General features: G+C 53.9%; 3 protein-coding genes and 1 non-coding gene across 4 annotated transcripts; 2 read left to right on the top strand and 2 right to left on the bottom strand.

The window, feature by feature from the left end:
• Positions 1-4,580: 4,580 nt before the first annotated feature.
• Positions 4,581-4,683, top strand: LOC113198743 (U6 spliceosomal RNA). Its single transcript, XR_003302894.1, has one exon. It is a non-coding gene; the product is annotated as a U6 spliceosomal RNA (small nuclear RNA).
• A 6,087-nt stretch (positions 4,684-10,770) lies between these two features.
• LOC144250292 (interferon lambda-3-like) lies at positions 10,771-12,151 on the bottom strand. The gene is made up of 6 exons (XM_077792807.1): positions 12,142-12,151; positions 11,871-12,052; positions 11,510-11,587; positions 11,135-11,278; positions 10,945-11,040; positions 10,771-10,869 (listed from the first exon to the last, which is right to left on the bottom strand). Exons 1-6 carry the CDS (start codon positions 12,149-12,151, stop codon positions 10,771-10,773), a joined length of 609 nt encoding a protein of 202 aa, XP_077648933.1.
• A 2,505-nt stretch (positions 12,152-14,656) lies between these two features.
• Positions 14,657-15,965, bottom strand: LOC144250293 (interferon lambda-4-like). The gene is made up of 5 exons (XM_077792808.1): positions 15,795-15,965; positions 15,323-15,394; positions 15,100-15,243; positions 14,891-14,965; positions 14,657-14,755 (listed from the first exon to the last, which is right to left on the bottom strand). Exons 1-5 carry the CDS (start codon positions 15,963-15,965, stop codon positions 14,657-14,659), a joined length of 561 nt encoding a protein of 186 aa, XP_077648934.1.
• Positions 15,966-24,251: 8,286 nt separating this feature from the next.
• LOC144250294 (interferon lambda-4-like) lies at positions 24,252-25,916 on the top strand. The gene is made up of 6 exons (XM_077792809.1): positions 24,252-24,345; positions 24,518-24,696; positions 25,105-25,176; positions 25,256-25,399; positions 25,609-25,683; positions 25,818-25,916. The coding sequence occupies exons 1-6, from the start codon at positions 24,252-24,254 to the stop codon at positions 25,914-25,916; spliced, it is 663 nt and encodes a 220-aa protein (XP_077648935.1).
• Positions 25,917-26,843: the final 927 nt, after the last annotated feature.

Below are 26,843 nucleotides of genomic sequence, written 5' to 3' on the forward strand. Positions count from 1 at the left end.
GCAGGTCTGCTTGCTGTGGTGACCTGGATCCCACAGTCTCCTGAGGACGGTTGTTTCTCACAGTGTCGTTCCTGGTCACGCTGCCCTCCTGATCGTGTTGGCGGAGGCCGATTCCTGCTTAAGCAGTCAGCATTCTGACCTTGGAAGGAAAATGGTCCCCGGGGGCCCAGTTCTGTGGTTTGGTTCTTGAAGTGCCACCTGAGCTGTCAATACAGGATCTATTCCATTTACTTTCCTGACACTTCTGTAAACCATTTAATATCCTCTATTAAGTCCCTTTTCATAAAAAACTAACTGGAATAGGTCCTGGTCTCTTTAATGATGAACCGTATTAGTTCACAATGACCACTATAACAAATAGCAGTTATTCTTGAGATTCAGGGGCTGGGGCCGGGGCTCAGAGGTAAAGTGCTTGCCTAGCACCTGCAAGGCCCTGGGTTGCATCCTCAGCACCACATAAGTAATTAAAATAAAGGTATTGAGACCGACCACAACTAAATATATATATATTCCTCGTGTCCCTCTCTGACCTCCCGTCCAGGTGGAGGGTGCAGGGACCCCCTCCTGCCATCTGCCCATGTCCTGGTGGCTCTGTGTCTGGCCCGGCTGGCAGTCCCCACCCAGCAGGGCAGCCCTGGCCCTGGGCAGGGGCAGCGGGTCTGCAGCCGGGCTCTTGTTGGCTTGGACACCTCAGTTGACCTTCTTGAGAAGAGAAGGGGAGGTGTTTATTTAGCTAATGGTACAAGAGCATGTGACCCTGGGATTATGTGAATAGGGTCGCCCCAGGCCTGGGGAGGGACAGCGCAGGGCAGGCCACACGGGCCACCTGCTGCTCCGCAGGTCCCCTCCGCAGGACCCCACCACGGCCCCATGTCTAGCACCTGCTGCTCGGGGCTCCTGGGGGCACTCTTTCTGGGGAAAGGGAAGGACAGGGAGCCACAGGCAAGTGCCTCACCTCAATCTAGTCCCTTCCGAGTGGACAGCCCTTGGCCAGTGTCAGCTGCCACCAACGGACTAGAGCCCCTGAAATGGCTGCAGGTGGGACAGCTCTGGGGCCGCCCAGTGCAGAGCTCCACAGTGGGGAAAAGGACTCGGCTGCACTTGGGGGAACCTTGGACCCTCTGCTGTGGCCCCCCACGTCCCTGCAAGGCGTCCCCTGAAACCGCCTCCTCAGAGCTCTGCCTGCAGCCGCCCCTCAGCACTCCCAGGAGCCAGGCCTCGGCCTCCTCCCCAAAGAGGTCCCAGTGGACTTGGCCCTGAGCCTCAGGAACGGGATCACTGGCTGCTGGGCTGGCCGTGGGGACCCGCGCATGGTGACAGGTGGAGCATGCTGTCCCTGCCGTGCTCAGGGGCACAATGGAGAGAGCCGTCACCTGGTGGCAGGGGTGGGACGCTGGCAAGAGGAGGCTGCGAGGGGCAGAATCCCTGGTGCCGGAGAAACTCGGGGAGACTGAGCCAGGACCCTGGGACCCGATGGCCGAGACGCTGATTCTCAGAGACACTGAGAGGCTCAGGAGACGCAGCGCCATCACGTCAGGGCGACCCCAGGTCCCTGCTGGTCCTAGAGGAAGAGGACACGGGGGACCGTCTTCAGAGCGAGGAGCCCCAGGAAGGGCCCTTGCCCCTGAGGGACCTGGAGAACTGCCTTGGGGACACGGGGTCAGGGCAGTGACAACCTCCTCTCCCAGAGCCCCCTGGGCCTGCAGGAGCAGCCACGTCCCCCTAGTCAGAACTGGAGGTGTCCCCAGCTGGTGATCTGGCAAGGACCTCAGATGACAGTGACGCCAAGCAGACCGTCACCTTCATTGTTGGTTGTGTTGGCTTACATGGTGCTGGGCTGTCCCTGAAGTCCTGGGGCCACAAATCCTAGTTCCGCATTCAGGGGCCCCAATCCAGTGCAGCTGGCGGGAGGGACCCACTCCCGGGGGCTCCCGGGGCACAACTGCTTTCTCGCCCGCTGGCCCTGGGGTCCCCGTGTTCCTTGGAGGTGGTCCCTGCCCTCCACCCTCAGGGCTCTCTGCTGTGTGTTCCCAGTGTCTCCTGTGTGTGTGCTACTTCTTCTCCCCATGAGATCCCCGTGACTGTCCCCTGGCAATTCAGCATGATCTTTCCTCCTCAAAATTCTTAACTTGGACCAGGCACAGCGGCGCACATGGACTCAGGAGGCTGAGGCAGGAGGATCGAAAGTTCTAAGCCAGTCTCAGAAGCTTAGCGAGGTCCTCAGCAACTTAGCAGAAGCCTGTCTCAAAATTAAAATAAATAAAAATTAAAAAAAAATTGGTGAGCTTCAAAATTTTCTTCCCTGAATAAAGAAATGTGTATAAGCTCGTGTAGTGGGTAAAAGGACAGGGACAGATTTGGAGGCCTGTTCTTCAGCTCCATGACAATGTTCACTTCCCAAGGACAATTTTAGTAAAGGCCAGTGCTCCCCCAAACCTCCCTGGGGATGTGTGGCCTCTGAGAAGGGAACAAGGAAGTAGACCACGAGGGATCACAGGGCCAGGAAAGGTCTAGCGTCAGGGCCCAGGGACATCAGCGCGCGGGGGGCCTGCACTTGGGTACTCTGTAAAGGTGCTGCAGAAACTGGTGGAGGAGCAGCAACAGGCCTCGGAGAGCAAGAGAAAACACCAAACTTTATCTCACGCCGGCAGCCCCAGAGGAACACAAAATCCAAATTCTGAGCCCTGATCCACAGTCTCTCGCCACATTTAGGTTATTTGGTGTCGTCCTGGACCCGTCCTATCATTGGGGCTTTTTCTTGCTTTAAAAAATTCCTGATGTATGCGGCTGAAGGCCTTGGGCTGGGTCTCTAACACGAACATGCGCACAGAGACACAGAAGAAGAAAGTGCTAGGAGTTGGGGATGTGGCTCAGTGGTAGCACGCTCGCCTAGCACCTACGAGGCCCTGGGTTCCATCCTCAGCACCACATATAAATAAATAAAAGATAAAAGTCCACTGACAACTAAAAAATATTAGCCAAAAAAAAAAAAAAAATGAGGGTTCCTAGAGAAAGGCTGAGGGCCGGGGGAACTGACCGTTTCTTCAATCTATATTCTGAATCAATCCTTATGAAGATTATCTGTGCATTTTATTCACACATCAAATTACAAATTTTATCCCAAGAGAGGGTTTAGACAGTTTATAATATATACAAAAACTGTGCCTTAATCTTTTTTTTCCCAAGGTGCAATCAAGAGGTTGGAGCACAGGATATTTTTAAAAAATATTTTTTTAGTCATTCATGGACACACTATCTTAATTTTGTTTGTTTTTATGTGGTGCTGAGGATGGAACCCAGGGCCTCACACATGCGAGGCCAGCGCTCTGCCACTGAGCCACAACCCCAGCCCTGAAAAGAAAATTTTAATAAAATTTAAAATTTTAATCATCTTGCTGTAAATGAAGACCCAGAAAAAAAAAGCAATCTTAAACTCTCTTACCATTGACCAACAAATTTTTTTTTTTTTACCATTTGCATTTTTTAATTTGTTCTAAGTAGTCACACATGACAGTAGAATGCATTGGGACACATCATACAGAAATGGAGCATAACTTCTCATTCTTCTGGTTGTACATGATGTAGAGTTACACAGGCCATTGGCCAACAATTTAAAAAAGACACATTTATAGTGTTTACCCCATTTACATTAAATCTGATTCACCCATTTTCAACTTGGGTTACCCATGAAAACCAAGTTTAGTGAACATTTTAAGCCAACCTTTTCTGTGGAGGAAAAATTCCTAGAAAGCAAAGCACATAATACTTTAAACACTTTATAGAAAATAACACCCTTTGTGGCCGATCACCTGGAAAAAAATTTGTGTGTGTTTGTAATTTTAAAGGCCTTTGTTTTCTTTTAAAAAATGTTTTATCTCTTTAACCATTTTAAGTCCTTTGAACTGAAAGGTATTTGGGTCCATTTTTAATGGTGTGAACACTCTTTACCCATATGCCAACTTTCGGTACCATGTACATGATGCAGACACAAGCCCACAAGTAGACACAACTTAGAATACGCAGGTGTGCACACAGAGACTTGGAAATTAGCAAAAAATAAAGATTTTTATAGCTTTTTTCCAAGTATGACTTCCACAGATAGGATTCAAAAGAGCTATAAGGGTTTCTTATACAGACTTTCAGACTGAGCCCTTTAGAAATTAAAATAGAGCCTGTGAAATTGGGAACATTCGGAATAAAGTCCTCTTAGTCATGGTGGATGCTGAAGTCAAAGGTTCAGCTGGCCTTTCATCCTAGTGGAGGCAGATTTACTCTCACTGTTCCTTTTCCTGCTTAGGGCTCTTCAAAGGAGAAGGAGTTAACCCTTGAACGACTGCTCTGAGCCAAGACAGCAGAAAGAAAAACGGAGGGCAAAACACTTCAGTTAGACAACAAGACTAATGTTCAGGAGAAAAGGTGAATTTATCATTAAAAAATACACTTGAGCTCAGGAAAAGACAGAGACCCCAAAATGACATGGCTGTATTAATTACTCTAGAGAAGATGCACATACAACAACTTTATCACCATAGAGTGCGCTTTAGATCAGATTAGCGTCAGCCCAGAATGTGGGAGTGGGCTTGCTTCAGCAGCACCTATACTAAAGTTGGAACGATACAGAGAGGATTAGATTGGCCCTTGTGCATGGATGACAAGCAAATTGGTGAAGTGTTCCGTATTTTTATGAAAGAGGTGGAAGACGATCTACAATGAAAACTATAGAACGCTAAAGAACAAAATTAAAGAGGACGTTAGAAGATGGAAAGATCTCCCTTGTTCTTGGATAGGCAGAATTAATATGGTCAAAATGACCACACTACTAAAAGCAGTATACAGATTGAATGCGATTCTAATCAAGATCCCAATGACATTCCTCATAGAAATAGAAAAAGCATTTATGAAACTCATCTGGACAAATAAGAGACCTAGAATTGCTAAAGCCATTCTTAGCAAGAAGAGTGAAGCAGGCGACATCACTACAGTAGACCTTAAACTATACTACAGAGCAACAGTAACAAAAATGGCATGGCATTGGCACCAAAATAGACTGGTAGACCGGTGGTACAGAATAGAGGACACAGAGACTAACCACATAATTACAGTTATCTTGTATTAGACGAAGGTGCCAAAAACATATATTGGAGAAAAGATAGCCTCTTCAACAAATGGTGCTGGGAAAACTGGAAATCCATATGCAATAAAATGAAATTAAGCCCCTGTATCTCACCATGCACAAAACTCAACTCAAAGTGGATTAAGGACCTAGGAATTAGACCAGAGACCCTGCACCTATTAGAAGATAAAGTAGACCCAAATCTCCATCATGTCGGATTAGGCCCCGGCTTCTTTAATAAGACTGCTATAAAAGCGCAGGAATTAAAATCAAGAATCAATAAATGGGATGGATTCAAACTAAAAAGTTTCTTCTCAGCAAAAGAAACAGTCAGTGAAGGAACAGAGATCCTACAAAATGGAAGCAAATTTTTACCACAGGCCCATCTCTTAATATCCAGTCAGAAAGGCAGCTATTGAGAACACCAACAACAATAAGTGTTGGCGAGGATGAGGGGGAAAAGGCACACAGTCTTACATTGCTGGTGGGACTGCAAATTGGTGCAGCCAATATGGAAAGCAGTATGGAGATCCTGGGAAAACTGGGAATGGAGCCACCATTTGACCCAGCTATCCCTCTCCTCGGACTATACCCAAAGGACTTAAAATCAGCATGTGACGCTGATGCAGTTACATCAATGTTCATAGCAGCACAATTCACAATAGCTAATCTGTGGAACCAACCTGGATACCTTTCAGTAGATGAATGGATAAAGAAACTGTGGTATATATATATATATATATATATATATATATATATATATATATATACACACACAATGGAATATCACTCGATATTAAAAGAGAATAAAATCATGGCATTTGCAAGTAAATGGAGTTGGAGTTTATTATGCTAAGTGAAGTCAGCCAATCCCCCCAAAAAACCAATAGCCAAATGTTTTCTCTAATATAAGGAGGCTGATTCATAAAGGGGATGAGAGGGGCATCGAGGGAGGATTAGCCAAACTCTAGATAAGGCAATGGGAGGGAGGGGAAGAGGAGGAATGGGGTTAGGAAAGACGGTAGAAAGAGATGGACACCTTACCCTAAGTACATGTATGGATGGTGTGGCTCTACTTTGTGTACCACCAGAGACATGAAAAACTGTGCTCTATTTGTGTACTATGAATTGAATCGCATTCTGCTGTCATATATAACAAATTAGAATAAAAAAAATAACGTGGGAGCCTATGAAATCCTCAGAAAAAGGTTTTAAGAAAAAAAAAAAAACTTGGGCTGAGGTTGTGGCTGCGTGGCGGAGCATTTGTCTAGCACCCGTGAAGACGCTCTGGTCTCAGTCCTCAGCACCACAGACAAATAAACCAAAAAAATAAGGTGCTCTGTCCATCTACAACTAAAACAATATTTTAAAAAGAAGAAAAGAAAAAGAAAATCTGCATATTTGGGATCTTTCCATTTTTCTTCCCTGTGCCCATCTGGAGAGAAGAGAAAGCCATTTAGAGAGGAACTTCATAAGGAAGCATCCTAGAATGCAAGAAAAGAAAAAACATGTGTGTCCCCCAGCCACTTGCATTTAAAGTGACACCCAGGGTCAGTGTCTCAAGACAGGCAGGGGAGGCGGTGTCCAACACAGCGCCAGCCTGGCCGCCTTCCCCAAGGAAGCTGAGGTGCTTCGCGGCTGAAGGTGAACTCGCAGAAGCCCCGGGCCTGGCCAGAGGTCCCATTATAGGACCTTAGGAAGTCACCAGGGGACCTTGTAGTGCTCTCCGCGGAGCCACTCTCAGGGATTTAAAAACACCGTCTCTCAGGGATTTAAAAACACCGTCTCCCCCCTTTCCCCTTCAGAGTTCCCCACCCTGATGGATGGCTGCCTTGAGGGAGTCCCTGATACTGAGGGTCCCCTCGTAGGTGGCCATGGGAGGTGACCGAGCTCCCCTCTGTCCCACAGACAGGTCCCGAGATCTGACCTTTATCCTGATGATCCATGAGAGTTGGCCCAACTCTCCAGGGAGTCCAGTGGCAGTGGCAGACAGGACAGTGCAGGTCCCCAGGGGAAGGAGATCCCAGACTATGGGGAGGCGCCGTCGCGTTCTACTCCAGGGCACTGCGCACTGCAGCATAGACGGACAGTACGCCAGGGGCGCAAGGCGTCAGCATGATGGTCGCTGGTCAAGGAACGGGAGGAGGAGGAGAAGGACTCAGAGCCTGATTTTCCAGGCCCAGAGGGAAACCAAACTCCAAATTCTGAGCCCGGATCCACAGTTTTCCACAATAAAGATGCGCAGAAGGTGCAGCGGGTGCTCCAGGCTCCAAGGGCTGGGGGAGAAGAGGACCCAGGACCAGCTGCCTCAAGTCACGGTATTTGTCTCATGGTTCTGGGGTCAGAAGGCCACAAGCCAGGTGTCCTCAGGGCCAGCCCCCTGCGACTTGGGGAGGAGCTCCCTGGCCTCCTCCACCTGCAGGGGGCTGGCCAGGATTCCAGGGTCTGGCGGGAGCCGTGTCCTCCCGCCCAGCCCCATCTCCACGGGGCCTCTCCCTGCCCACGTCTGGGTGCATAGGTCCCCTCTGGGAGGTCACCAGTCACACTGCATTGGGCCCACCCTGATGGCTTTGCTTGATTGATTGCCACTATAGAGACCGTCTCCACAGAAGGTCACACTGTAGGTGGGGGACGAGGACTTCAGCATACCTTTGGGACAGCTGGAGGACCATAACGCAGCCTGGGCGGGTGGGTGGGGGAGAGGTCACCAGCATGGAGCCTTCTCCTATGACAGAACGTGGGCCAGTCCAGCAGGGGCGATGGAGGTGGGTGGGAGGCTGGGAACTGGGAGCCCAGGTGTCCTGGTGGCACCTCAGGAAGAGGGTGGGAGGGGGTGAGGCGGGGAATGTCCCATGGGGCTGGATGGCCTCCCGCTCCGGGGCCCACAGAGGGGCTTCGGGGGTGACCCTCTGACTTCCAGGGGGACAAGGGAACCCAGACCATCAAGACACCCCAAGGTGGCTCCGTCAGGGCCAGGAGGGGCGCTCGGGATGCTCCTAGAAGCCGGCTCCCTGATGGCCGTGGACGCAAGAGGACCTGAGACAGGAGGCCAGGCAGTGACAAGGACGTCCTGGGAAGGCAGATGCGATTGTCTCAATGGAGAGCGTGATCAGACTGGGGGCCCTCAATCTGACCTGGGAGACCTGGGGGAGAACAGACGTCTCCAGGGGGGGGACAGGAGGGCAGCCATGGGGCGTCTCTGAATTTGCACAAAGAAACCCAGGAGCAGGGCCCGGGCTGTGGTCAGAGGCCCTGAGAGGAAGGCCTGTGCCCTCCCCAGGTGGCAGCCTGAGTCGGCTTCCAGTGCCGGTGGGATGCAGGGACTGGGACCTGGGAGAGGGACCTACGCGTCACAGCAGGGGTGTCAGGAACCATCCCTCAGCCCTTCTGCCCAGGGCCCCCACCTGGGTGCTGCACTGCCTTGAGCTGGCTCCTGACGGCCAGGACGCGTTCCCTGACTCCTTGTTGTTGCTGTCGCTGTTCCTATTTGTCCTGGGGGCTGAACCCAGGGCACCTGGCCACGGGGTCCACAGGGAGCCCCCCCTTATCACTTGGAGACGGGGTCTCCCTGCGCTGCTGGGAGGAACCTCCAACTGGAATCCCCCTTTTCTCAGCCTCTCAGCAGCTGGGCTGCAGGTGTGCGCCTCTGCCCTCCAGCGGTCAAGGTCAAGGAGGGCGTTTGCATGTGAACAAAGCCATTTAAAATGTAAGGGACACTTGGGACAACTTAGATATAAGAGATAATTAGTGTCAAAAGTCCCTTTCTACCTGCTTCATGTATCACTCTGCCCTTGAGGTTCACAGGTCTCCTGGGTTGGATTATGTCCCCATAGTGTGTGGAGAAGTCCTAACCCCGTACTCAGAGGGTGACCCCATTTAGAGTAGGGCCACTGCACACGGGAGCTGTTAAGATGAGGTCATTGCAGGGGGCCTGAGCCTTGGTGTCCTCATAAGTCAAGGAAGAAGAGAGGAAGGGGAGACCCCAGGGAGCAGAGGCCGTGGGACAACGGAGGCAGACACTGCGGGTGCCTCTGAGGAAGGCCCAGGGTGGCCACAAACTCCAAAAGCTGGACAAGGGAGGAAGGCGTCTCCCCTACAGGTGGCAGAGGGAACCGGCTGCCCAGGGCTCCAGGTGGGACTTCGGCCTCCAGACCTGGGAGACGGTGGAGGCTGTCCCTCTGAGCCCCTGGGCTGCCCTGTTCCTGAAGCCTGTTTTGGTCAGCGGTTTCCCTGCGGTGACTGAAGGGACCCAGCCAGCACAACCCTAGAGCAGGACACCTTCACCCGAGGGCTCACCGGTCCCAGGTCTCAATCCGGGGACATCCAGCTGGTTCCTCAGGCTCCAGGGGAGGCTGGACATCAGGCAGAGGGTGTGGCGGAGGGAAGCAGCTCCCAGGACGCCCAGGAAGCTCACTCCCCTCCCCAGACACCAAGTGCATCCCCCAGCCCCGTCCCCAGTGCCCCGCTGCCTCCAGCCACCCCCGGCCTCCAGTGACCTCAGTGAGTCCCCTCAGGGGTTAATTCCCTGATGAGGCCAAGGAGTGGCCCAGCCATTTCTCCCCCAGCCCTTCCTGCATGGTCTACAGGTGACCTTGGGGGACACCACATCTGAACACACCAAAGACCTAGGACACTAAAACACGCTGTCCCTGGCATCAATGTGTGGGGGGGGACACACCAGGGCCACGCTGCAGCTCTCCCGAGGTCCCAGCTCACTGGCAGCCTGACCTTGGCCGTGGTGCTGTGTTGTCACCTTGGAACCCGGCAAAGGGCCCCAGATTTCGTCTTTCTTCACCGACGGCCACTTGTCACCTGTTACCTGCCCAGCACCGCCAAGGGGCCACAGGCCACTGCGCTGAACAGAATCCTGGGACACAGGATCTGGGGGACTATGGAAGCTGGGGACCCAGCGTGCCACACTGAGCCTCCTGTGAGCTTGGGGACACCTAGGGAAGTGGTGACAGGAGTCCTGACCAGGCCAGAGGTCTATGGTGATGAGAGAAGGTCAAACAGATCCTCTGTCCTGTCCCCTCCCATCCTGGCCATGACAGGAAGCCATGACATCCAGAGGTGAGGGCAGACACCTGGATCATCCTCAAAGGGGGAGGGGGCCATGATTCCTGGAGCATTAGGACTGTTTTCCAGGCGGGAACGCAGCTCTGGTCCCTGAGGGGCAGCATCCCTGGGCCAGGACCAGGACCAGGCTGCCATCCCGCTGCAGGGCCAGCAGAGGCCTCCGTCCTGAGCACCAGGGAGCAGCTTGTGGCCCTGCCCGCGACCTGGGAGGGCTCCCTGCAGGGTCCCAGGGCAGCCCAGGGACACTCTGCCTTCTGCCCAGGAAACCAGGACCCCACAGTCCGAGCCCCCGGCTCCCGCTGCAGACCCCAGACAGGTGGCAAGGGGCTGTGGGCAGCTGCAGCTGGGGAGACAGAGATGGCCACCAACAGGACACACACGGACATGGGCCTCACAGGAGAGCCAGGGCCTCGCCGTTTATTTGCACAAAGTTTACAAAAGTAGAAAAATAAACACTTCACTGGATCTGAGAGTCACACAAATAAATAAGGCCACGTGGAGGGCTGGGGACAATAAATTAAGGAGTGTCGTCGCTTCACAGATGAGTCCTGGGATCCCTCGACGGCTCAGCAGGGTGTGGGTCAGACGCACAGGTGTCCACTGGCCACACACTTGAGGTCGCGCACCAGGAGGCGGAGGAGGTTGAAGGTGACGGAGGACTGGAGGCAGGCGGGGGACTCCTGTGGGGACAGGGGCTCAGTGGCTGCCGTGGCCAGGCCCAGCTGCTCCACCTCCGTCCTCTGCCACCCACTCACCTTCTCCGGGGCCTGCTGCAGCCTCTGCAGCCAGTGCGACAGGCGGTGGCGGTGGCGACCCTGGGGCCTGGGGCCTGCCGTGGGCTGAGCCAGGGCCTGTGGGCAGAGGAGGGCGTGTGAAGTGGGCCTGGGCACAGGGACAAGCTGGTGTCACAGCCCTGGCCCAGCCGCCCAGGACCCCAGGACTCACACAGGCCTGCAGCTGGGACTGGATATGGCCCAGCATGTGAAGGGGCTGGTCCAGGACGTCCCCCAGGGTCGAGTTGGCCATGGTCCCCAGGACCCGCAGCGTCAGGGCCAGCTCTGCCTGCAAGGCCACAGGGCGCTCCCACACCTGAGGGGACAGAGACAGTGAGAGGTGTCCCTGAGAGAGAGCTGGGAGGGGACAGGGAGGGAGGGCAGGGAGAGGTAGGAGGAGGGCTGGGGAGAGGGCACAGCAGTGCAGGCAGCAGGACTGGGGAGGGACAGTGGGCAGGGAGGGAGAGGGACCGTGAGAAGGACAGGGTCCCCTGGGAGGCGCAGAGTGGGCCCAGGAGGCCAGGCTGGCCTGGCTCTGCCAGCTCACCTGCAGCTGCCGCAGGTCCCAGGGCCTGGGGAAGAGCGGGGAGGGGCACTCGAGGTCCTTGAGCAAGAGCGACTCCTCCTGGGGAGCAAGGGCACAGGTTAGCCCACACTGGAGGGCAAAGGCTAGACCACAGCAGGGGCCTGGAGGGGCCAACAGTAGGAAGAGGGCAGGTTCCCTCAGGGAAGGGCAGGCTCCCTCCAAGAGAGACCTCAGGTCACCCAGAGCAGCCAGAGCAGGAGGGAGCCCAGGGTGGACAGGGCAGAGGCCAGTCCTGCAAGGAGGCTGACGGCCACCCACAGAGCTACATGGGGAGGCCCAGGGTGGAGGCCAGGGCACAGGGAGGAGGGACAGGGACACTCACAAAGGCGTCTCTGGCCTTCCTGAAGGCCTGTAGCTCCCGCGGGGCCAGAGTCTTGAACTGGGCCATGTCACAGTCCCTGGCATCTGGGTGGGCGCTGAGGGCACTGGGCACAGGGACTGCCCGTGTCCTCCTCAGCACCACAGACATCAGCGTCAGGAGGAGCGAGCAACGTCCAGCCGCGCCTGGACCAAGAGAGGACAGGGTCAGGGGCTGGGGATGCGAGGACAGAGGGGGATTGGGGACAGTGACCGTGCCATGCTGTGGGGCTCACCCAGCTTCATCCTCGGGTCTGGTGGCCGTCAGCGATGGGAACACAGGGTGCACCTGCGGCTGTGTCCAGGCTCTCTCCTGAGGTCCTTGCGTCTGGGTGCTGCAGTGTCCCCAGCTTCTGTCCCCGTGGTGCAGGGTGCACTGTCCCTGCAGCTCCATGGGGCAGCTTTTATCCCTGCTCAGGGCAGCCCCAGCTGATGTAGGAAAAGCGAAAATGCACCCAGGCCTGAGCTGGCCACCAGGGGAGCCCGGGCTGGGGAAGCCCGGGGCGGGGCCTCGCACAGGTGAGCAGCCGAAGCGAAAGGGAAAGGGACAGGACTCAGCCTGGCCACCGCAGGACACTCCCAGGAACCCTCAGCCCTGGGGCAGCCCTGGGTCACAGGAAGGGGTTCCAGTGCCTGCTGGGAGGGACCCAGGACTGGGGTGCACAGAGAGAAGGGGACCAGCCTTGGGCAGGGTGTCCCCTGCAGGGAAGAGATGGCAGGGCACCCCAGGGAGTGGCTGCCCTGAGGACTGCAATTCCCAGAGGGGGAGGCCCAGGGCGGAGGCTGCAGGCTGGGAGGGTCAGGAAGGGAAGGTCCAGAGTGAGGAGGCCACAGCGCCCCACCCCTCCCCCCTGCTGCCAGAGCAGGCCAGGGACAGAGCCTGGAAAGAACTCGAAACTGTCCTTCCTGGGCACTGCACCTGGCGGGGGCAATTGGCAACTGGGCAGCTGCCCTGTGCTGTGTCAAGTAACAGAAAACAAAACTGGAGAGGCAGGGGCACATAGGGCGGGTGCAGCAGGCGGGTCCTGAGGAGAGGCTCTGAGCACAGAGCCAGGGGAATGAGGGACGGAGCCCACACAGGGGGGAGAGCCACCCCTTCTGCTGAGCCCTGTCATGTCCAGCTCTGCTCCAGGTGCTTCATCTCACCTGGCACTGGACATGCACATTCGCACCCAGGGAGCACTGTGGCCTGCCTCCTTTTGCATTAAGTAGCAAACTGCAGAATCTCAGAGAGGTTAAGAGACCTGCCTTAGGACACACAGCAAGGAAGCAGTGAGGTCAAGACTGTGAGTGTTTCCTCTGACATTTGGAGGCCAATCCCAGTTTCCCTTGTGGTTGGGTCTCCTGGACCTAGAGCTCATGACTGTGAGGAAAGACAGTCCTCTGTGACACTTGCCTCCATCCCAAAACCTATGTCCCTCATTCACACTTCCAGGAAATGGATACACAGTCCAACTCTCTGAGCTCTCATTCATACAACTGCTTCCAAATCAGAGTAGGACATGCCCAAGGCATCTCCCAGTTCAGTTTCCAGTACAGGAGCCTTAATCCTGCCTGAGGAGACACTGTACCCATTGCAAATTCTGCACATTGTCACAGATTGCATATCCCTTGGCACCACTGTTTTTGTCTGTGTGAGTGTGAGTGTGTTAGTGTGAGTGTGAGTGTGTTAGTGTGAGTGTGAGTGTGTGGTGTGGGGATGGGGCCCAGGGCCCTGCCCATCTGGTCACTGCTCTGCCACTCTTCCACATGCCCTGTCCTTTGCTTGGACAGTCAGCCCAGGCAGTGCCCTGCAGTCGCTCTGGAGCTCCAGGACTCTCGGCTTCCATCCTGGCTCCAACCTTAGCAGCTGTGTGGCCTTGGGGAGGAGGCTGCAGGTGGCAGCCAGGAGGGCTAGTCCCCTGGTTTGGACCAAGAGCAGTAATCCGAGGATTTCTGTGCCTATGCGCAGGCTCCTTTGATGGAGGTCATTTGGGAAGCCCCGAGGATGTCAGCAAGGACCTCACCAACACCACTTCCAGGTGTGCTGCTCCTTTGCAGGAGAAGCAGCCGCCCTCACTGTGCAGAGGAGGGGACTGAGCTCCCACAGAACTCACTTTCCTGGAGTCACTCTAATTCAGTGGCAGGGTCAGAACTGAATCTCGGGTCCCCTGATTCCCTGGATGAGCTCTTCTTGCTGTGGATTTTAGGTTCAAATGAAAACAGAAAGGAAAAGATGCGAAGGCCACACTGTTCAATAACTGTAATAAATTAACATCAGCAGTCAGAAGAGCAAATACAGGATTTCACCAGTACAAGCAACACGTATGTAACAGAATCCAGGGAGGGACGGTCATCCAGGACCCTGTGCCCTTCACTCTCAAGTCCCTCAGGAAATGGGCTGTTTGGATGCTGATCGGAGCCTCATGGATTCACAAAGTCTTAAGGCGGCCATCCAGAGTGCCAATCAAGGGAGGTGATTCCTGAAGAAGGTTGCAATTCCTGGCAACCCCAGCGACAGGGTCAGGAGGGTCTGAGCAAGGCTCAAGGCTGTTTTGTTGCATTGGCCCTGGAGGAGCTCCGGGCACCACAGGGACCTGAGTCCTCTCTCTGGGAAGAGTGACGGCTTCTTGCACCTGTACAGGTGGAGCCAGGTGCAGCCAGTGTTCGCAGAGTGTCTGCAGCCTAAGCTCCCACTGTCCAGGAGACACACCAGGTCCAGGGTCCAGCCGCCAATGACGTGGAGTTGGGATGCCCGCGAAGCCCAGCAGGTCAGACACAGGGTCCCCAGTGCGCCACCAGCCTGAGGTCCCGCGTGAGCAGGCGCAGCAGGTTGAAGATGACAGAGGCTTCATGGCAGCCAGGCGAGTCCTGGAACCCGGCAGGAGTCAGGACTGTCCTTCCCCAGGACCTCCGGACAGGGCCCTGTCGCCCCCAGGCTCCTCCTTATCCTTCCACCCGCTGCTGTCCCCTCGGTGGGAGCCCTGCACCGCCCACTGCACTCACAGCTCTTCTCGGTTTGTGACGCCTCCGCGGTGGCCTGGGGGACTTCCTCCTGGAGCCCTGAGGGATCAGCTGGAGCTGCAGGGGCGACGCCGCCGGTCAGTGGGGCAGCAGCCGCCCGCCCCAGCGTCCCTTCTAACCAGCCCGTGTCCCTCCCTGCCGCAGACCCAGATTTCGTGGGCGCCACGAGGACGAGAATCGCTGTCACTCACGCAGGTCTCCAGGTCGCGTCCCGCGGCCGCCAGCAGCTGCAGGGTCTGGTCGGTGCCAGGGAGCATCTCCGGGTGTCGCAGGCCACTCAGCACCGCCTGGGCGTCAGCGATGCTGCGGGCCACGTGGCGCAGCGCAGCACATGACTGTGGAGACCCGAGGGCAGATGGCAGTTAGAGTCGCCGCGCCAGCGCCCCGCGCCCCCTCCCAGGCACCTGGCCTCACCGAGGGCCGCGGATGGTCCCTCCGGGGGCGGAAGGAGCAGTTGCGTGGCCTCCAGCTCAGGGTCTCTTCCTCCTGCAGGACAAGCGTCAGGTGAGGCTGGCACCTAATTGTGGAGCCCGCGAGGATGTTGGGACGAGGCGGGGATCTGTCCAGGTGGCTCCCCCGTGGTCCCCTGGGCGCTGCAGCTCTGGGATGCGGGGTCGGGGCTGAGATGTGCCCGGTGCTCCCCAGGCCCCGCCCAGCGCCGCCACGGGACCCCTGGCTCTCAGCAGGATGCGCCCCTCCGCTGGCGCCCAGCCCGGGTGGTGCCTGAGCTCGGGCTCTGGGGAGCCTCCTGCTCAGAATCCTGCAGCACAGTCCCAGAGGCGCGGCTCAGCGCTGGTCGCAGGGGCCCTAGGGACACGGATGGGCGCGGGCTGGCCCCTGGTGGGCTCAGGGCTGGGCGCAGGGGTGGAGGGCGGTCCCCACTCACGTAGCTGTCCCTTAGCGCCTTGACTGCCGCCAGCGCCCTCGGGTCCAGAAAGCGGTAGTGCGACAGCAGGCAGCGCCTGGGCACTGTCCCCCTGGAGTCCGACGCCACACCCAGTGTCCACAGGACCCACAGCCACAAGGCCACCCAAAAAGCTCCGCTCCTGGGCCTCATCTCTGCTCCTGCAGGAGGCGAGGACGTCAGGGAGACCCAAGGATGAGCCTTCCAGGGCAGCCCCTGCCTGTGGTTCCAGTGAGGTCTCGTCCTCAGAGAGCGTGGCTGATCCCTTGCAGGGACAGACCGCATGGACCCCGACGGTCTCCACCGCTGCCCTCTCTCCCTTCACTCCTCACCTGTGTCTCCCTCCCCTGCCTCGGGCTGCTGCAGGACCCACTGTCCACCGTCTTCTGTGGGGAGCTGAGCGCTGTCCACCTTCCACACTGCTCCCTGCTCCGGCCATGGTGGTGGCTTTTATGAGGAGGAGCTCTGAGCCGGGCGTCCCCAACCTGGGGATCCTTTCTGAACGTCAGTGCTGGCTCCAGTCCCCAGGATCCCAGCCAGGGTTACCCAATAAATGGTCCTGAGCCAGAGGTGGCTCCTGGTCTGTCCCCGGCCACAAGTTCAGTCTCTGCTCTCCCTCTGTCCTTTCTCTTTGTCCTTATCTTTCTTCCACTTTCATAACAGACCCCGAGCAAGCAACCACGTGCTCCAGGCTGTGAGTTAAGCTTTCTTCCATCCAGATCATCTTGGGGTTTGAAGGACACACTATGTGGCTTCAAGGCTTGTCCTCTACTGCCATGGCCGCCTTGAAGCTTCTCAGGGTCTACTTTGCTGTCTGTCTTCATTTCACCAGACTCTTCTCTCAGTTCCTTCCTTCCTTCCTTCTTTCCTCCCTCCCTCCCTCCCTTCCTCCCTCTTTGTCTCCTTTTTGGGATCCATCCCTCTTCTTATTCCTTTTCCAACCAACGTTCAGCTCAGCGTCTCTGGGTCTGTCTCGGTCAATCTGTGGGTTTTAGTTCTGAATAAAGTTGGTCTCCATCTTTGGTGAAGGCTCCCAGTCATGTTCACAGAATAAAGCCTGCGAACAGAAAGTCACAAAAGAAAAAATAAAGACCTCACCTGTGATGTCCCCACCCTCACCCCACCTCTGCATCAGTTTTCCAGATAAAAACTTTCCAAAATGTTAGTTGTGTGTTAGTTTCTGACTGTTGAGGTGACACTTTCTTACAGACATTGATATAAACACACCACTTGGACAGTGGAGGAAGCCTTGAGTCCCCTTCCTGGAGGCAGACCTATTTTTAACAGTTTGTAGCTGTTTCTCCTGTTCTTTGCCTTTCTGTGAGCAATTTCACTCCAACGGGAACCAGGCTTTCCTCCATTTGGTAGCTGCTGTGCAGGTGTCTTGAGATCTCTGTTGCATCTTCTGACTTTAATTACAGTGTATCAGTTAAGGCCCAGCAGGAAACAGCTGGCCCAATCAATTCAGGATAATTTGAGGCCAGGTTGACACCAGAAGCATTCACGAAAGGACTGTGTCCTGAAGGGGAGTCACAAGGGACAGGGCAAGTTCCTAGGGCCAGCAGGGGCCTGGGCGGGCACCCCTTGCCCTAAAGGAAGGAGCAAGAGGAGGATCCGGTTGCTGGCCCTGGGAAGGAGGGTCCCACAGGTGGGTCAAGGAACAGATCAGCTTGGGTCGAGCCACAGGGAGGAAGCGGGAGGAACAAATGCCCTGCCCTCCTGTCCCTCTCCTGGCTTTACTGCTAAGGTCTCTTAGGGGCCGAAGGCCAGCCTCCTCCATCCAGAGCAGGAGGAAGGAGCAGGGAGGGTGGCCGTGGAGAGACCCGCCTGTCCCAGCTTCGGCCCCAACAGGCTCATCGACTAACCAGCCCCCTACTGGTTGGCATTGACGTGTCCCCCTTGTTGATTAAAGCCTTGGTTTTCAGTGGGGCTGGGAGAAGGGACGTGTTTCCCTCCATTATCTTAACAGTGTCTTTCTCAGAGCCATGGTTCCCAATTTTTAGTTCTAGCTTTAGTTTTAGTTGTTTTGATGATGCCTTTCGTATTGTATCCAAAAAGCCATCAACAAGCCCAAGGTCACCTAGATGTTCCCCACGTTGTCTTCTAGGGAGGTTCTGGTTCTTCGTTGTACATTTAGGTGTATGCTTCATGTTGAGTCCATTTTGGTGAAAGGTGTGGGGTCTGTGTCTAGATTTATTTATTATTATTTTTTGCATGTGATGTTCAAATGTTTCAGCACCATTTGTTGAAAATAATAAAAACCTATCATTTCTCCATTTTGTTGATTTTTTTTCTCCTTTCTCACAACTCGGTGGACCACATTTGTGTTGTTCTGTTCCTGGGCTCCACTGATCTATCCACCTGTCATTTGGCCAACACCCCCCTGTGCTGACCGTGATAGTTTTGAAAGAAGTCTTCAGGTTGGAATATGCCAATCCCCCCACTTTGCTTGTCTGCCTTACTACTGTGTTGGTCTTCTGGGTCTTTTGAATCTCCTTACAAACTGTTGAGTTATCAGTATCCTCCAATGACATGCTTTGATTTTTTTTTTCAGTGCTGGGGATAAGCCCAGGGCTTTGAGCACCCCTGCAAGCCGGGTTTGGGTTGGATGGCACTGACTGTGTAAAAAGAAGTTGGGAAGAACTGACTTCTCACAATATTGAGTCTCCCTATCCATGAACATGGAAGATCTCTCAATTTTTAGATATATGTAATTTCTTTCATTAGGGCTTTGTAGTTTTGCTAACACAGATCTTATACCTGTTGTGTTAGATTTGTCCATAAGTATTTCATTTTGGGGGTACTAACGTAAATGATGTTTTTTTGTGGGGACCGGATATAAACCTTGTATGTGCTAAGTATGGGGTTTACCATTGATTATATCCTCAGCCCTATAAACAGTGCTTTTAATTGCAAATTCAAATTGTGCATTGTAATGACACAAGAAAATGATTGACATTTATGTATTAATCTTGTATCCTACAGCCTTGCAACAATTACATATTGGTTTATAATTGTGGGTTTTGGGGGTTTCTTTTTTCCTGCCAGGGATTGAACTCAGGGGCACTGGACCACTAAGCCACATCCCCACCCAATTTTGTATTTTATTTAGAGACAGGGTGTCACTGAGTTGCTTAGGGCCTTGCCATTGATGAGGCCGGCTTTGAACTCAAGAGCCTCCTGCCTCAGCCTCCTGAGCCGCTGGGATTACAGGTGTGTGCAACCGTGCCTGGCTCTATAATTGTAGTTTTAAATGCATCATATTGAACACACAGGACTATGAAGGAGGCTAATTATACTGAAACAAAATTACCATGCCAGAAAAATAATTTTGTGATACAGTAATATAAGTGTCTCTTCATGATGTGTTAAGGAGCAAGATACAGCAACTCGTCTAATAACTACTATACATTGGAGGTGGTAAAAACTATAAATGATATTTCAAGGGTGTGTGATACCGCTGTAACGTGCTGTAAAAATATGTGTCTTCTTTCAATGACTTTAATTGTCGATATTAACAGATTCTAATACTATTGTTGTTTCTTTCTTCTGTTTTCTTTTTTCTTTGATTCTGGTGCTGGGAATGGAACCCGGGGCTGGAGAAAGCGAGGCAAGTGCTTGTCCTGTCCCATCATCCCCGACGTAGAATACCCATAAATTGTGAGCAGTGAAACTTTAAAATAATTGTTATGTTTTTGAGGCCTATTATTTTGAGAAAGGTAATAGGCGAATGTTTAGAACATTTGACATCATATATCTGTTTTCTATATTTATATACAGATGAATATATACACCAAGGGTTTGTAAGCTCTAGATGATGATTTGTAACCTATTTTATGCAGCTTCATCAATTTTGTTGAAATATTCTCAGAAACAAAAACGTGGAACTTAATGGGTTAAAAACCCCAATGAGATCCCATTCCATACAACAGCTAAAAGAATCTGCGGTAAGACCCGGTGCTGGTGAGGACGCAGAGAAACCGGATCACTCTCACTTTGCTAGTGAGACTGCGAAATGGCACAGCCACTCTGGAAACCAGAACTGACACGTGGGCTGGGGCTGGGGCTCAGGGATGGAGCACTCGCCTCGCACAGGGGAGGCACTGGGTTCCATCCTCAGTGCCACATGCAAATGAATAAACAAAATCAAGATATGGTGTCCATTTATAACTGAAAGAATTAAAAAAAAAAGAAAACCATGCAACTGCCACGTGATTCAATAATTGCATCACTGAGAATTTATCTCAGAAAAATGAAGACAAACCCTATACATATATGTTTATAGCAGCTTCATTTACAACGGCCCCAAACCGGAAAATAACCATGTCCTTCTGTAGAGGAGTGGACATCCGTGTCACGGAACACTGTTATGGTTTGCTTATGAGTTTGTCCCCCCAAAGTTCCTGTGTTCATGGAGGGGAGATGATTAGATGATGAGAACTGTAGCCCACGCAGTGGATTAATCCACTTGATGGATTAATAAGTGGAAAAGACTGAGTGGTGGTTGTAGGCAGGTGAAGCATGGCTGGACACGCAGGGTCACTACTATGGTGTGCCCCTGGTCCGCTGTCTCCTCCTCTCTCTCGTACTGTCTCCTGGCAGCTTGAGCAGGGCAGGCTCCTCACCAGGCCTTTCCGCCACGATGTTCTACCTCATCTTGGGCCCGGGACAGTGGAGACGGTGGTTTATGAACTGAATCTCTGAAACCATGAACCCATATAAGCTTGTCTTTCTCTCAGTTGTTCTTCTCGGGTCTTTTGGTCACAGTGACAGGAAAAAAAAACAGTAACACAAACACGACTCAGTAATAAAAATGAATGAACTCTTGATATTTACAGCTGTCTGGGTAAACTTCTGCACAATCCTGTCCAGGTTTTTTTTTCATTTACACCAGACGGTTACATACTGGATGTTTCCATTTACTTTACGTACTTCTTAAAAAATACCTTTATTTTATTTATTTATTTATATGCAGTGCAGAGCATTGAACCCAGTACCTCACATATGCAGATACCACCCCAACTCTATTTTACATCCTGTTTTGGGAGGGGTTACTAGGGATGGAACTCAGGGGCCCTTGACCACTGAGCCCCATCCCCAGCCCTACTTTTTTGTATTTTATTTAGAGACAGGGTCTCGCTGAACTGCTTAGGGCCTCGCCGTGGCTGAGGCTGGCTTTGAACTCGTGATCCTCCTGCCTCAGCCTCCCTAGTGTCTGGGATTACAGGTGTGTGCCACTGCGCCTGGTGTATTGTACATTCTTGAAGTGACAAAAGTACAAAAATGAAGAGCAGATCGGCGAATGCCAGTGGTTTTGGAAGCGCTGAACTGGGAAGGGAGTGACTGTGACTCTTAAAAGGACGACACAAGGGGCCTTGGGGCTGTGGCCCAGTGGTAGAACGCTGGCCCAGCACGTGTGCACCACATAAAAATAAATAAATACAATAAAGGTACCGTGTCCATCTACAACTGAAACAAGAGTTTTTTAATTTCTTACAGGAGAATGAACTCTACCCGAGTAGCCAACACTTGGGATGAAAACTCTCTTCTACTTTTTGGGTGGTGCTGGGGATCGAACCCAGGGCCTTGTGCATGTGAGGTATGCGCTCTACCAACCGAGCTACACCCCCAGCCCTGGAACAGAGACTCCCACGGCTTCCCCCTGCTGGTGGGGTAGACCATTTGTGAGAGGATGTCGCTCTGACCGCTAGACCTGCTGCTGATGGCTGAGAAGCTACTGTCCTTGACCTCTGCTGCGTGGCCACAGCGCTGCTGTCTCTGCTGAGCCCTCCTAGCCCCAGGCTGGCCTCCCTCTGGCCCGCAGACTCAGTCACCGGGAGGCGCTGTCAGGAGACCGCGGGGAGCGCAGACAGCAGGGCCACGTCTAGGGCTGTGTCCCTGTACCTAAAGCCACCCTCTCGGCCTTGTCAGTAACAGTCCCCCTGTGGCTCCGCCCTGGGGTACGTCACCAGCCCTTGTCAGTTCCCTTAACCCTGCTGACGTTCCCCTGGTTAACCTTTTGAGTAAGCCCTCCGTTTCCTGTAGATTTTATTTTTCCCCGACAGTTTTAAAATTTGTGTCAGCATAATGAAAAATTCACAGACCACTATAAGGAATGATGTAAAGAGCTGAGGGTGTTGGAGCACAAGCCTGTATTACCAGTGACTCGGGAGGCTGAGGCGGGAGGATGGCAAATTCGAGGCCAGCCGCAACAATTTGATGAGACCTGTCTCAAAAGAAAATTTAAAAATTGAAAAGGCTGGGGGTCTAGTTCAGTGTTAAAGAACCCCTGGGTTCAATCCCTCGTACAACAGTAAATTAAAAATAAATAAATAGAGGAATAGGAAAGGAACCATACACAGAAACCCTCCATCCCACGAGGATCCCTGAGCAGGCCTTTTTGTAACCATGCCCACCGGCCTCCCTCCCTCTTCCTCCTCCAAGGGCACCAGGCCTCGATACCTCATTCCTATTTCCTGGTCTCTATGAGCTGGAATTGGTGCAGCCATTCACCCTCTGATCCACTCTTACAAATAAGGCTGTTAGAAGCATTTAAATAGCAAACAACTCTGCTATTGAATGGCTACGTTTTGATTTCTCTGGAATAAATGTCCTCAGAGTTTTGTGGTTTGTTTTATAACTGACAGTCACACAGTGGCACCAGATCCCCTTCACACCAACAGTATTGGTGACCCAGTTTCTAGATCATTTTTGTGTTAGACTCACAAGTACATGCTCCAGAGTTTCTCTTCTTTGGTTGTTGCTTAAATTCCTAAAGTTTCGTTTTGTTTTGTTTAAGAGTATAGTCTCAAGCACGGGGTCTTGTACAAGAAGGCTTTCCATTAGGATGGTGTTAGACATGATTTTTATTGCCCACAACTTGAGCTTAATATCCTGCATTGTAGTGCTCAGATCTGCATCACTGATTGTCCATAAATTCTGAATTTTTGTTTTGGTTTTTGGTACTGGGGATGGAACCCAGAGGGGCTTTACCACTGAGCTACATGCCCATTCCTTTTTATTTGTACTTTAATCCAGGGTCTCTCTAAGTTGGTTAGGGCCTCCCTAAGTTGCTGAGGCTAGCCTCAAAATTGCAATCCTTCTGCCTCAGCCTCTTGATCTGATGGGATTATAGGCATGTAGCACCACACCTGGCAATTGTCAATAGTTTTCATCTGAAATTTATAGTCCATTCTTCCAGCCATTCCAAGTTTACTTCTAGTACTTCAATCTTTGGAGGCATATGATTTTATTTCAGTTCTATGCTGCATATCAGTTTGGACACTTTAATGGCAAATAAATAGTCAAACTCCAAACTAATGCTGGCTTGTGCCACAAAGAACTTAAAGACATACAAAATCGAGAAGTAAGGCTTCAGGTGAGGTTTGACCCAGCAACTGAAGATATCACAAACCTTACATATGGTTTATTTTTAAAAACCTTTCAGTCTCCCTTTGTATTGCTGAGAAGGCAGTTTGTGCCTGTCATTCCAATCTGGTAGGAACAACACAGCATCTTTTCCCTCAAGATGTCCCGGACTGAGATTCATTGTGATGGGAATTGCTTAGGTTAGATGACCACCACAAAGCAATCACACCCATCTCTGTAGCCTGGATGATTTGCTAGAAAATACCTCAACCATTGTAATAGGGACAGTAGACAGCGACCATCTCCAACCATAACCCAGACAACTACCATCAAATCACCACTCCACATCCACTAACCCATGAGACTGGGCAGGATTCATAATCTCTCTGGGCCTCAGTGTCCTCATTTGTACAACGGTGGCCAGGAGGATCTACCCCACCATGTTGGGGGAGAAAACCCAGTGGACACAGGAGGAGAGGGTAGGATGGGGCTTGCCCGTGGGAGATGCCCGCCTGCCTTGGCAATGTCATTCTAAGCGACACTTAAGAACAGTCCATGGTTCTAGTTCTCCAGAAGAATCTCACTCTACTTCTATAATTAGTAAAGAAATGAATAGGACTTAATATCAGAACAGGAAAGTGTGTGTGCAGCAGAGACAAAGAAAGGCAGGAAAGGAAGGAAGAAGAAGAGACGCCCAAGTAACCCCAAGGCCCAGGATGGGGGCAGGACCACTGCAGGGTGAGCTCCCAGGCGGCTACCTGGACAGGTGGGCAGGGAGCCGAGCTGTGGCCTGGTGAGAGGGACCGTGGGCTTCCAGTGGCTCCTCAGTGCAGGCGGAGAAGCAGGCGGGGCAAAAAGACAAACCTGTGTTTGGAAAGGAGTCCAGGCCACCTGCCCTGGAGCAAGAGATGAGCCAAGACTGGCACCAGACCATTGTAGGGTAAAGTCCTCTGAGCCAGGCAGGGATCCCACGCGGCCTGGGGCCAGCGATGACGTTGCGAAAAGGGTACCTGGGACGGGGAAGCCTGGCGGGGAAGGGCTTCTCATCCACTCACATAAAAGTCACCATGGATGGCCCTGAGGCCACTGCGGAAGGTGGACACCACTGTGCACACCACACAGGACACAGAGAGGGGCACCTCCAGGCATCGAGTGCGCATCGGAGGTGAAGAGCGAGGGGCCAGAGGCTGAGAGGACAGAGGGCCTCGGGGTCCAAGGGGTCTGTCCTGTGCATGCCTCCAGCGCATGCTCTCTGAGGACCCCTCCACTCAACCGCAGGCAGGGGCTGCCCTGGAAGGCTCATCCTTGGGTCTCCCTGACGTCCTCGCCTCCTGCAGGAGCAGAGATGAGGCCCAGGAGCGGGGCTTTTTGGGTGGCCTTGTGGCTGTGGGTCCTGTGGACACTGGGTGTGGCGTCGGACTCCAGGGGGACAGTGCCCAGGCGCTGCCTGCTGTCGCACTACCGCTTTCTGGACCCGAGGGCGCTGGCGGCGATCAAGGCGCTGAGGGACAGCTACGTGAGTGGGGACCGCCCTCCACCCCTGCGCCCAGCCCTGAGCCCACCAGGGGCCAGCCCGCGCCCATCCGTGTCCCTAGGGCCCCTGCGACCAGCGCTGAGCCGCGCCTCTGGGACTGTGCTGCAGGATTCTGAGCAGGAGGCTCCCCAGAGCCCGAGCTCAGGCACCACCCGGGCTGGGCGCCAGCGGAGGGGCACATCGCTCTGTGCTGCAGGGGTCCCGGTGGCCGCGCCAGGCAGGGCAGTGGGGGCGGGGAGCACGGGGCACATCTCAGCCCCGACCCCGGGTCGCAAAGCTGCTGCGCCTAGGGGATCACGGGGGAGCCACCTGGACAGACCAGCGCCGCGTCCCCACATCCTCGCGGGCTCCGCGATTAGGTGCCGGCCTCACCTGACGCTTGTCCCGCAGGAGGAAGAGACCCTGAGCTGGAGGCCACGCAACTGCTCCTTCCGCCCCCGGAGGGACCATCCGCGGCCCTCGGTGAGGCCAGGTGCCTGGGAGGGGGCGCGGGGCGCTGGCGCGGCGACTCTAACTGCCATCTGCCCTCGGGTCTCCACAGTCCTGTGCTGCGCTGCGCCACGTGGCCCGCAGCATCGCGGACGCCCAGGCGGTGCTGAGTGGCCTGCGACACCCGGAGATGCTCCCTGGCACCGACCAGACCCTGCAGCTGCTGGCGGCCGCGGGACGCGACCTGGAGACCTGCGTGAGTGACAGCGCGGACCTCAGCCTGCTCATGCCAGGGAGCCCCAACCAGTTTGCAGAGCTGTTCTGCTCAGAGGGACACCAGTTCCGATTCTCATCCTCCTGGCGCCCACCAAATCAGGGCTGGGTCTGCAGCAGGGAGGGCCACTGGCTGATTAGGAGGGACGCTGGGGCAGGCGGCTGCCCCACTGACCCGCGTCGCCCCTGCAGCTCCAGCTGATCCCTCAGGGCTCCAGGAGGAAGTCCCCCAGGCCACCGCGGAGGCGTCACAAACCGAGAAGAGCTGTGAGTGCAGTGGGCGGTGCAGGGCTCCCACCGAGGGGACAGCAGCGGGTGGAAGGATAAGGAGGAGACTGGGGGGACAGGGCCCTGTCCGGAGGTCCTGGGGAAGGACAGTCCTGACTCCTGCCGGGTTTCAGGACTCGCCTGGCTGCCATGAAGCCTCTGTCATCTTCAACCTGCTGCGCCTGCTCACGCGGGACCTCAGGCTGGTGGCGCACTGGGGACCCTGTGTCTGACCTGCTGGCCTTCGCGGGCATCACGAACCCGGATCCACTGGCGGCTTCGCCCTAGACCTGGCTGTCTCGATGCCAATGGACTCTGAGACTCCATACACTGGCCCCACCAGGACCCACTGGCACCCGCTCTTCATGAGAGAAGTTGTGGGTCCCAGGATGCGGGGCTTTATGGTGGATGAGTGTCCTGGGGTTATTCCAGTGGCTTGGGTCACAGAAGAGCGTTGAACTTGGGCACGACCCTCGCTGCCTTCAACACTGAGGTTGCCAGGAACCTCAACCCACTTCAGGAATCCTGTCCCTTCATTGGGACCCTGGAAGGCGCCTTGAGAGTCTGAATCTCTGAATCTCTGAGGGACACCCAAAGGCCCCCATTCCCTAAGGGACTTGGGAGTGAAGGGCACCTGGTCCTGGATTAGCGTCTTCCCTGGACTCTGTTACATGTGTGTTCCGTGTACTGTGAAGTCCCTGTTGGCGCTCCTGACCCTGCTGTTAATTTATTACAGTCACACACAGTGTCGCCTTCCATGTTTTCTGTTCTGTGTTTTCATTTGGACTCGCCCTCGACAGCAACAAGGACTGATGCCCAGAATCAGGGGACAAGAGTGTCACTTCTGACCCTGCCATTCAGTTACAGTGACTCCAGGAAAGTGAGTTGGACATAGGTTTTGGGATGGAGGCAAGTGTCACAGAGGACTGTCTTTCCTCACAGTCATGAGCTCTAGTCCAGGAGACCCAAGCACAAGGGAGACTGGGATTAGGCTCCAAGTGTCAGAGGAAACACTCACAGTCTTGACCTCACTGCTTCCTTGCTGTGTGTCCTAAGGCAGGTCACTTAACCTCCCTGAGATTCTGCAATTTACTACTTACTGCAAAAGAGGGCAGGCCACAGTGCTCCCTGGGTGCGAATGTGCATGTCCAGTGCCAGGT

Source organism: Urocitellus parryii, chromosome 15, assembly GCF_045843805.1.
Source record: "Urocitellus parryii isolate mUroPar1 chromosome 15, mUroPar1.hap1, whole genome shotgun sequence".
Taxonomy (NCBI): Eukaryota; Metazoa; Chordata; class Mammalia; order Rodentia; family Sciuridae; genus Urocitellus; species Urocitellus parryii.